Here is a 12129-nt window from a genome sequence, read left to right as displayed (position 1 = left end):
GTAAACTGTTCAAAATTAGGAACACATTAATAGGCTTTCAGGTAAACAAGACAGGTATTCAGACTGAGGCAACACAAGGGCAGTGACAGGACTCTACAGCTAGAGTATTAAGAAATGTGCCTGCAGGAGTCATTGAACAAATTCACAAAGGCAATTTTTTCTTACACAAGCATAATTACTGCAATCTCAAGCATCAGATGCTTTGCTTTTAAAGTCTATTAAAGTGGTTAGCAGGAACAAAAATACATAAATTACAGAGTCACTCTTGCATGCCCAGCTAGTACATGTGACTATTTATCCAGCTTTAAGCAAAGCTGCTCATCTCCACCTCAGCCTCTCATTTGAAATCACTGGAGAAAGACAACAGTGTCTGAACCAAATGCTGCAAAGACTTTTCTAGCACCTGCTACAGCCTCCCTTTACTATTTCCTCTATTGAAAGAGTAAGTTTACTAAGTGTTTTTCCAAGACATTTGTGACATTTATCCCTTAAAAGGATAATATCCTTGAAAGAGAACCTCCTACCTAAAACACTTTTGTTCACATAAAGCCATTTATAGAAAACATAAGAACTCTTCAGGCAGGAGTTCTTGACAGAAAATGCCACAAACCCCAACGACTCTGCCAAACATTCCTGAACCTTTGAAAAACACTATAGTACAGTCTGATTTGCACTAAACAATTTGTTTTAATTCAAAATAATATGGAAATTTTTTCTTGTTACTCATATATACACTAATTTGTATGTATGCACACACAGAAACAAAATCCTCTTTTTTTTTATATTACTCTATTAAAACACAAATAAGAGCATCATGAACTGGCTGCTTAATTAGAATTTCATATTCATCTTTAACTTGATATGATTCAGCACTAGCTGATAACATAGTTTGCTTCTTATAGAACAATTCTCAATATAATCTTCACCTTAAATTTTGCTAAAACACAGTATCAGATTTACTGAACTGAATATACTACTATGAATGTTAAGTACCAAATGGAATTTATTTAAAAAATAAAGACCTTGAGCTTCCACATGAGCAAATAAAAAGCATAAAGGTGAGCCACTGAAGACTGTTAGTTAAGTCTTCTGACTTCAAGTCTTACCATATTTCTGCTGTCACAGAACACTAGACTTGTAAACTCAAATGGAAAAAAACAGCACTGCTTGTCCATACAGCCACATTCAACTGAACTACTACAACCCAGGTGAGGAAAAAAACCACTAAAGCACTGCTTCAGATCTGGAGCTAGCTTTACCACCTAAGCAAAGACTTCATATAACTATACCCTCATCAAACACAAGCCTTCTGTCTTTACCTTCATAATCTGTCAACACACCTTATCTCCTATCTCAATCATTTCCCAGTCAAGACCAATTTCTGCTTCCAGCATTCTTTGGTGGCAGTCTCTACCAGCTGTCAGGTAAGAATGTGTCTGATATTCTGACAGTCATACTTGTGGGCTGTTCTCCACTGCTTCCACAAAGTTACCCTATTCCAACTTTCTTTGTAATGCCTCATGGAAGGAACAGTGCTCAGCTGTCTGTATGCTGATCCAAACTAGGTTTCCCTGTGCACCTCTAAGTGCTTCAACCTAACAGACTTCCCCAGTTCCACAATTAATTACCCTTGGAGTACAGAGAGCCTTCATACACATCAGCATATTTCTGGTGCACTGTGTTCTGCTTAAAGGCACGGACTCAAATGTGAAGCAGTAATACAAATAAAACATTTCTCCTTGATCTCCTCATGTGCATCAGTTCCAAGACAAAAAAAAACCACAGAATGCAAGGTGGAACATGAAGAATAGTCCTGTGGTTAGTTATAATGGCAGAAAGGTGAAGAAAACAGACACAGGTTTCCAGGCTTGTCCTTCCCAATTTGCACTACCTGAATTTAAAGCCTCTGGCTTGGGCATGGAGATATCTTAGCACTGAGAGGGGAAGAGAAAGGAGCAAAGAATTTCAAATATATTAAGGAAAAAAAAAAAAAAAAAAAGAATGTGTAGAAGAGAAAAGAGTTAAGAACAGTCCAACAGGACAAAGGGAGAAAACCTCTCATAGGAAAAGCAGCAATCAACACAGATTTTAAAAAGTGGTTTCAATTCTATATGAAGCCCAGAGATTTAATATATAGAGATAGGTAATGAGAAGAACATAAAATACTGGAACTTTAACCACTTTCTAAAACAAAATATAGCACTCGTGGAAAACAGAGTCAGGACAGTCAATTACTATAACTTCAATACAAGTCAAGCAAACTTAAACTTTAGAATCACATTAAAGTGTTTAAGAAACGGATTTAAAAATCATACCAACATATTTGAGAATATTACAAATGCTCATACTTAAAACTCAGTGCTGCAGAAGATTAGTTCAAGAGAAAAAGAAAAAAAAAGCCAGGCACAGTTGCATTAGGCTGACAGACATCAAAAACCAATGTGAAACACCTCACAGCCAAATTCTATTTCAAGTACTGACACTAAGCAAAGTCATAACCAAAAGTGCACATACAAAGCATGTTCAACAGAACACCCCTTTACTCACTGCAAAGTTGATGCACTTCAGTTTCATTTTCTTGTGAAGTATCCACATTTAACACTTGGGTTTCAGAAGTAATAGTACCAGATATAGAAAAGGAGAAAAAGGAAACAAAGCACAGAAGAAAAAGGGGAAAAGCAAAGACCTTCAAAATGTAAATACCACTAATTCTACAGAATTCTGGATTTCGTACATCATTAAGGGAACGTGCCACTTATACAACAGTTCTGCTTAGAAAAAGAATTTTTGCATAAAACTAGAAGTTGAGCCATTACTGTCTAATCCAAACTTAGCTGAGGAGATGCTGCAATAAGCATGAACAACAAAAAAATCTAACTAAACTAATACTGAAACTGAAGTAACAATGACACAGCATCACGGTAAAACATATATATATACAAAGCACCCCAGGGAACTGATGCTCTTCAAAGACGTGAGCAAAACCCTCTCTTTCTTTTTACAAAATCTGTAGAGTCACTGGCTAACAGCTTCAAACAATGCCATGTATTTTAACCTTCATATATCTTCAACAGAAACATTGTTTCAAATAGCACCTTTCCAAAGAAAATACACCTAAGCTGAGGTCAAGAACTTTATTTTTTGCTCAGGTGAAATTATCCCTGTGCTCATTAGAGGTCTCACCTGAGGAAGGAAATACTGGGTCAAGCCAATCAATTTGAGAACTAAACTAAGCTTTCTTGCTAATTATGCTCTTCACTGATATTAAGTTCCTGGCAGAACAGTTCCAACTGGAGCTAAACTCACTGAAAGTTCATTTTACTACCATTTTCCACAGAAATATTTCATTTATATTTTTATTCACTGATTACAAAAATTTTTATGACAATTGGTTTTAGCAGAGTACACTGCCATACTTTGAACAATTTCAAATAGTGATTCTAAAAATTAAATTCAACTTGTCAACTTTTTAAACCATATCCTCAGAACACAGCATAAAAGTGTTTTCATTTACATTCTTTTTCATCAAAGATAATCCTTCTATGGCACAGACCCAAATTTTACCCTCCTGAGCATACATACCAATGAATAATTTGTTCAAATGTCAGTTGCAATTTTCAAAACTCTTTTCTTGCCTCTGAACCTTAAACATCTGTAACAAATACTTGTTTTGAGAGTGCTTTACATTCATGACAGTTGACCTTTTGATGTATGCACCACAAAATTTAGGTTTCAAATACCACGCAAGCAGGAAATCTGATCATTTCAGCAGTAGCCATCTGCAAGGTCCAATATCAAATATTAGTTCTGGGTTGCACAAAGTCATGGGCTAGAAATCTTTTTCTGCAACTCATAATTAGTTGCAATTTGCTGCTCCCAAAAACACACTTGTGATGGAACATCTGGTCTCAAAGCTTACCTTAACATTGGAAAAGTACTTAATATTTGGCTGGTAGTGTGTATATATGCACATCCATGTGTGCACACAGATTAAGTGTAACTACAGAATGCAAGCAAGTCCTCTGTGGGTGGCTAGGACTAGAGATTTCTACTCCAGCAAAAAAGCCTCTTAGTTCTGTAAGTGTAAAAGCATATATCAAGAAATCTCAAACAACAGGAAAGTGTTTTCCAGTGTTCTTGCTGCCTTGTATCTAGTTATTGATGTTAAATGTTAACAGCTCATCAAGCACCCTACCAAACACTTGAGTTTTTACAAATTGGAATTTTTGTTTGCATATGATCCTTAATATAAGTGAAGCACTGTTGAAATCAAAACATGAACAAGGCTTTTAAAAAACCAACAAGCAAAACAAGCTTGTAAGCCTCTCCAGAATTAAAGCACCATGCTGATTAAAAAAAACTCCACAAGTTCAACATTAACATAATCAAGAACTTTTGGTTAACTAAGTTAGACATACAACAAAAATTGAGGCACTGCATATTTTAGCTTCATTATGTCAGAAGGAAACCTTACCTGAGCCTGTGAAAACAGCCTAATGCACAAACTATTCTGAGCAACTAAAGGAAAAAAAAATCCCTCAAGAGCCCTACATACAAGAAATCTTCCAAGTATACTCAAGCAAGCAGTATAATTTCTAAAGGTAAAAATTAGTTAGACTCCAGGATCTTCAAAGCATTCCTTCAATAACAGCAACACTTTTGAAAAATGCCCAGTGCTGAGTTGTGCCACATACAGCTGACTCAAGCAACCAGCACTGCTGCTTGGGAGACAGAAGCTGGAAGCACACAGGATACTATACTACTCTTGAAATCCATTTCTCCTCTAGTCATAGGAAAAATCTGACAGAGCACTATTAACTTGCTTTTATATCTGCAAGAACACAGCTACAACTAATAAAGAGTTTAAAAATAAGCATAAAGGAAGATATTAGCCATGACAAGAATACAAATATTAGCCTCAGAAAACAAAAGGGATCCCAACTTCACATGCCAGATTCTTCAGAAGAGTTTCACGAAAGTGGCCTACAGAAGCTCTTATTCTCATGAACCTCACAATGTTGGAAAAGCATTCATGACATTTCTTACCTGAGCCCCATCCTTTAACTTCAAGATGCATTCCATTGTATTAATAGTGATGACAACTGGTTCTGATCCCAATTTCGTCCATGGCACATGAATTCGAAGTTCATGAATGTGCCCACTTAAAAAAGTAAATGGCAGTTTCAGCTCCTAACAACAACAAAGAATGCAGAATTAACTACTGAAACCTATCAAAATCCCAGACACATTTGAAACTCAAAATAGTAATGTTCTATCACAAAGCAAGTCCAAAGTTATTCTCCCTCCCATAATCAGCAGTGTGCCACAAGACTTGGCATTTGCCTTTATAATCACTTGCACGATTATGTCACGATTAGTCTGTTCAAAGGAGACATTTGAGTTACCAGGACATTGATAGTAAAGGATAGCTTAAAACCACCTCTCTCTCACATGAAGCTACTGCAAAATGTTTCACTATTCAAGGTACAAGTAGAAACAAACAAAGTGAAGGTAAATACTTAAACGGATGCAACCAGTATTATTGTGAAGAGTACAAATTTGGAATTAAACATTGACAATGCCACAGTAAGGCAATTTCTTTCAAAATATTTTAGTGTTTAAGAGTTTTAAGAGCTTAGTTCTTGTAAGACTGGCCCATTGTTACCCCTTTCACATCAAACTACTCAGTAAATACGAAGTTATTAAATTTTTCATTGGCAAAACCAGACACCTCCACAGCAAAGTCTAATGAAGATGGTTTAAAAACTTGTGCTAGTCAGTCCAGAGCTTCTAACAAATGCCTGGGCACTCCAACACAGATCACAACTCTGCAGGACAGCCTCAGGGAACCAGCTGCTGCTTGCAGCAATTCTGCAGGAAACAAGGTGCCAAAGTTGAGATTAAAAGCACTCAACTAAATAAATTGGCGCACATACAATACAAAGTGTACAAAATGTTGCAATACCCCAGTAGCTTCAGGTGTTCTGCAAAAAATTAGCTCAACACTTAACCAACAAAAGGGTCAGGCTAGAGAGCTGGTCCCAGCAATCAAGATACGGAATAAGGAAAACAATTGTTCACTGCAAAATAAAGAAGCGATATTTGATATGTTAGAATTTTCAGTCAGCATTCTCGATACTAAGTATTCTAATGCTCAGGTTTCAGGGATGCTTCATCCTTTCACTTTTCTAATGCATATTCTGATATTTTTTACTATCAAGTTTTAAAGTTTTAATGGAGAAAAAACAACACATCTTCAAGTTGCTTATAGCCTGGTATTTTCGTCATCACCTTAGATGCTGGGAACTACAAGAGCAATGCATTCTCAGGTTGAGAAATAAGTGAATCCAAGTCTCCTAGATACAGGGAAGCAGTTTTGGCCAACCTACAATTAGCATATAGTCCAACTGTCTGACCAATTCAGGGCTGACTAGAAGCCAAAATATGTTATTAAGGGCATTCTCCAAATGCCTCTTACACACTGACAGGCTTGGGGCATCCACCTCCTGCAGGAAGCCTGTTCCAGTGTTTGACCACCCTCTCAGCAAGGAAATGCATCCTGATGTCCAGTCTAAGCCTCCTGTGGTACAGCTCTGACCCATTCCCACATGTCCTCTCCCTGCATACCAGGGGGAAGGGCTCAGCATCCCCTTCTCCATGTCCCCTCCTCAGGAAGCTGTGGAGAGCTGTGAGGTCACCCCTCAGCCTCCTTTTCTCCAAATGAAACAAGCACAAAGTCCCTTCAAACAGGATATTGCTCCAGCCCTTTCACCATCTTTGTTGCCCTCCTCTGGACACGTTCTCATCCTTTACCCTCATTCTTCAGCTGTGGGGCCCAGAGCAGCACACAGAGCTCAAGGTGAGGCCACACCAAGGCTGTACAGCAGGGCAGTCACCTCTGGGACCAGCTGGTGATGCTGAGTTCGATGCACCCCAGGAAGGGGTTTGTCCTCTGGGCTGCCAGGGTCCATTGCTGGCTCCTACTGAGCCTGCTGCTGGCCAGCACACACAGGTTCTTAACTGTATTTTGGTAAAATCAGGAACACAAACCTTCACTCAAGACTCCAGAATTATCCTGGCAAGCTAGGGCTTAAGCACCTTTTCCCCTTGGCTCAGGTTAGGTACATGAATCTCATTCAACACAAAATTCCTATGAATTAATAGATGTTACACAGAGAAGGTCCACGACACTCAGAAATCAAGCAGGCAAGTTCTAGGGAATTTCAGACAAACAACTACCAGTGGCTCCAGAAAGCCTCTTTTCCTGCACTGCTTGACCCTAGACCTAGCCCTGCTGTACAGAATTTCTATATGAATAAAATCTAGGGACAAGAGCATTTTGCACTTACTATATGATATGTATTATAAGGTCTTAAAGTGTGCCTATACAATAGTTTGCTTTCTGTGAAGCAAACTAATGCAATTTTTTGCCTAAATATATTGAAATAAATACATTTAACAGTGATAAATTCATGATTAATTAATATACAGCCATAAATAACTGACTAACATGTAAGAATGCAGACTAGATGATCATAATTCCCCTTTGCCTAAAATCTCCCCTTGCCCTAAAACACAAGACTATTCTAAAAGTTGGGGTGATAGGCAAGTACTTGTTCTCCACATCAGTGTTACCTCAAATACCTTTTCTTCACAGTCAAGGCCATATTTCACAAGTAACCAGTGGAATATAACAGAGACTTAAAATAAGGTTAGTTCAATGTTCCCATTTCCCAAAAACTATTTTAAGTACCTTAGAATTTTTCATGTTTCTTTCTATACAAATTCTTTTTAGATCAAGGTAGCCTTTGTCTTCCAAAGACTACTTAATCTTTTCCTTCTACATTTGCAAAACAGCTAAAAACTAATTATGGGAATAAGCACAAGCAGCAAGAAGAGACCAATGTACGTCATCTTTTTGGCACTACTGTGTCAACAGATATACTACACACAAGTTACTTACCAAGTTCAGAGGTAGTTCTGTTACCTCTGGTACTACAGGGACTTCATACAAAACTTGACAGAAGTGCTTAAAAAGCTTTTCCAAAAAACAATACTAAAAGTAATAGTTTCAAAATTTTATAATAAATTACTTTCTTGAAGTAGTTTTTGTACAGTGTGCATATTATGCAATGTACAGATGGAAAATCTCTTGGAATTTTCAGTCTTCCAGTAATTGAATCATTCAGGAAAGGAAAAAAAAAATCAAAATTTTATTAGATTTAATCTTCAACTAAAGATAATTATTATAAAATCAACTGGCTATTCAGAGAGTGACACAATTATATACAAAAGCTACACTGTACCTAGAAGATTCGAGCTGAGTACAAACTAGTACTTGACTTCCACAACAGAACTGGTTTGTACAAAAGAAGGGGGACAGAGAGAAGGACAGACCCTAAGAGTTATTTCAATGGCATTCAGCTTAGTTTAATGAGAGCATAAAACTTACAAAAATATATGTAAAAAACATGCAAATATTTTCAGATACTGGAACATTCTCTTCATATTTGGTAAATTTTCTGTCAAGAACTGTATTTCATCTGATCTCAAGAGGTATTGGCTCCAATTTGGTCAAAAAAATAAATTAAAATCTTCTATAAGACAAACAGCAGTTTATGGTTTGTTCATATCTGTCCTTTGGGATTCTGTTGGGTGGCTCAGAACAGCACAACATGACATGGGAACACTAACATCAGCTAAAGTGCATGGAGCAGGAAGCACACACTTGTTCCCAATTCTCTTATAAAGTGCTTTGTCCAGGTAGTTCGGCACCTATGCTAACACTCACAGAAACCATGTACAACTCCCCAGAAGATGGAATTCTCTGAAAATGTTTAAGGCTCTAGACAAATACACCCAGGATAGGTGGATTTGTATCCAAGAACCTGAAGCATGAAATTAAAGCTGTGTTCATGTCAGATAAGGAGCAGGGAACCAGGCTGGGGATCGCAATCCAGGACAGAACAGTGTTACAAGAGCAGAGCAGTAAAGGGGACTAACTTTGAGTATCATGAATCCATCCAGGGAGAGAAGCCAACTAAAATGATATATACTGGTAATTTTCAGAGACCAGCGTTTCAAGGGAGCTCCTGACAGCTGCAAAGGCTTGGATATTTTGCATTACCACATTGTGCTTACTCAAAGAGTTTTGCTGAGCAGAAATAAACAGCATCCCCTCCACAAAAAAAAAAAAAAAAAAAAAAAAAAAAAAAAAAGGAAGACACTCTAAATACCCACTGGACCCACTCTCGTCTGTGGGTCCAGACAAGTTCCAAATAATAATAAGAGCCAAATGAAGATAACTACATTTTACAAGCACCCAGCCAAATAATGTAAAAACAATGAGTCTGAGCTAACTTTTGTATCTATCGCATATTCACATTCCCATTCAAATGACCATGGGTGCATATGGCAGCACTTGCCACAAAAGCCATAACATTATCAGATTGAGCTGGATATTTAGGAACCCAGTTCACAGGCAGACAAAGAAGAAGCAAGGGATCACCTACCAGCAAACTGCAACTACTGGAAAGGGAACACCACCAATGAGAGCAGCAAAATTCTTATAGTGTCAGGTAATGCAGCATGTTTGATATATCCATCCCAAGTCATCATTTGTTATTAAGACAAACTTCCTCTCCGCACAGCAGAGCACTGAAACAGCTTACCCAGAGAGGAGCTTCTCACAAGACAGAGTTCAAGATCCAGCTGCAGCAAAACACACAATGTCTGACATAATGCTGGCAACAGCCCTGCTCAAAACAGGTTGGACTAGATGACCTCCAGAACTCCTTTCTGATCAAACCTTCTTTGTACATACACATTTTAAAAGGCTCACGGGGAACACATCCTACAGAAAATCAGCTGTATGGACAAGATGCACCCAGTAACAGACTTGAGAGAAAACACAGAGGCTATGAAACACTTGAAGGAAGACAAGTAAGGTTCTTTAAAAGGCACAGAAAACAGAACAAGATCTCTTGTAAGATTGTCTCTTCTTCCAGAACAGGATCAGAGATTCTTAATTAGCCATATGTATATTTCTCACATTTTAAAAGGTGTTCCCAACAGAGACACACAGTCAGCCCAGCCTATTCCAATGCTTCATAATCCGACACACAAATGAGATTTCCATTTAGGTCTAACCTAAGTCTCCCAACATGCAATTTATTCAATTGCTTCTTGTCAGATGCAAATAATTCTTGCCCTATCTTGTCTCACCTTATTTTTGTCAACATTAAAAACATATTCCCTATATATTTTATTCTTCTTTCAAGGGATGTATTTACTACATTTCCCATTCTTTGCTGCATTTTTCTCAGCTCCTTCACTTGGTTGGACTACATCTGGCTACAGAACTCCAGCTAAGCCCTGCTACTCCATGCACAACAGAAAACAGCTTTATCAGTCTCACACACTCAAGTTGTCAACTCAGATAAGCATGAAAGGAGACCATCCCTGTGCTAAGGCTTTACCACTGCATATTGACAGCAGGCTCCAAATTCTGTATCTAGTGTTTTACTTGGTCAAGCTTGTTGTTTTAAGGCTAAGTTTTACTGTGTCTTTAATTTAATCCACAGAAACCAGATGATCAAATCTATTACTCAAGTTTAGATACAACTGGAACAATGAAATCTGAAGTTGGAAAACAATACAAAGCACAAATGGGTTTAGTATGCGTAATTAAAAAGAGATCCCACTTTACTTGGTGACCTTTCAACTTAGTTACTATACATCATTTGTAAATATGACTGGAAAAGCAATTCAATTAATGCTCCTACCATAAAACAATAGTTACTCAAAGAAGAAACATGTCCACAAAAGAGCCTCTCTTCACACTCCATAACTTACAGAATGTGTAAAGAATTACCATTCACTGCTAAACAAATGGCATGAAATTAAAGCAAGAATAACTAAGTGCAGGGGGAGAAAAATACTGCATAAGAAGAAAACCAGCAAGCACTAAGTTATTACTTAGCTGTGCAGACCAATTTAATATAATTCAGACAACTTCTTTTAAATCAAAGGCACGGACTGTAACTGCTATAAACTTAACATACCTGTTCAAGTACATCCAACTTTAATTCAAGTTTACTGAGCACAACATCTCCTCCCCAGAGTGACAACTGCAGATCTGAAGGCTTCAAGTTCTTTATGTAGCGATTCACATAACTCATCAAAATAGGAGTTACATAGGACTCCAGCATTCTGGAAGATCTCTGTATTACCAGTCAAGCACTAGGAAAAGGACAAGAAATTGAGATGTCAGTTATATATCTCCAGTCTAATTTTCAGTAATGCAACACTCCCATTGTTTGAATGTATGAAAAGAATTCTAAACATCATTTATAGTCAGAGGTTCATATAGTTACATACAAAGATAAAACATATAGAAAGATGCAAGCACATCTGTTTAAAACTATGGATTTTCAGGTTATATATAATATATATGTATATTCCCACACACATATCTGTGTGTGTATATATACACACACATATATATATATCAGAAGTAGTAACTAGCATAACCAAAAAAAAAAGCCAACCAAACAAACGAAGAAACAGAAAAAGTGATCAAGCAGTCCACCATGCCTTCACACAGCATTTAAGTGACAGGACAACTCCTTTTTGGAGTCATCAAAAGGATAAATTTGGATAACATCAAAAAAGGGTAACTCCTAACTGATAAGAGTCCACACTAAAATATCGCCTTAGATGCACCTCACCGGTCTCAGCACCGCGTACAAAGCAATCCTGCCAGTTTAGTGCCAGCCTGAACTCCAAGAAACCAACATCCTTCACGAACCGAGCTGAGGTTACGTTAAGGTCTGCCATCACTCCCATCCCTCTCCACATCCTTTCCCAACCCCCGCCGTCCCGAGGAGACCCTTCCCCGTCCCGTCACCGGTGCGGACTTCACCCGGATACCTTCACAAACCCGGGAAACCCGCGCCCGTACCTTCGGGACACATCCTCGCACGTCCCTCCCGCGGGCCCACGCCCCCTCAGGGCCCCTTTACCTGGCCCTGCACAGCGCCCCGAGGCTCCGCGCCCACCCCGGGCCGGCCGGGCCGCGGCAGCGCCGCGCACGCAGCGCCTCCGGCAGCGCCTCCCGCCCCGGCTCCA

The 12129-nt window shown here is 38.5% G+C and overlaps 1 protein-coding gene across 4 annotated transcripts in view; it reads right to left on the bottom strand.

The window, feature by feature from the left end:
- Nucleotides 1–12106, bottom strand: part of VPS13B (vacuolar protein sorting 13 homolog B) — a 429427-nt gene extending 417321 nt beyond the window's left edge. For 2 of the 4 annotated variants that reach the window (XM_053998068.1, XM_053998077.1), the window contains exons 1-3: nucleotides 11963–12017; nucleotides 11064–11241; nucleotides 5047–5190 (exon numbers count right to left, since the gene is read on the bottom strand). In XM_053998068.1, coding sequence (XP_053854043.1) covers nucleotides 5047–5190; nucleotides 11064–11210 — 291 coding nt within the window. In that variant the 5' untranslated portion in view covers nucleotides 11211–11241; nucleotides 11963–12017. The other 2 variants (XM_053998051.1, XM_053998058.1) reach the window with 2 other exon arrangements.
- Nucleotides 12107–12129: the final 23 nt, after the last annotated feature.

The sequence above is a fragment of the Vidua macroura genome, chromosome 1, assembly GCF_024509145.1.
Source record: "Vidua macroura isolate BioBank_ID:100142 chromosome 1, ASM2450914v1, whole genome shotgun sequence".
In the NCBI taxonomy this organism is placed as follows: Eukaryota; Metazoa; Chordata; class Aves; order Passeriformes; family Viduidae; genus Vidua; species Vidua macroura.
The sequence above is the reverse complement of the archived record's forward strand: the minus strand, read 5'-3'. Positions and strand labels throughout refer to the sequence as shown.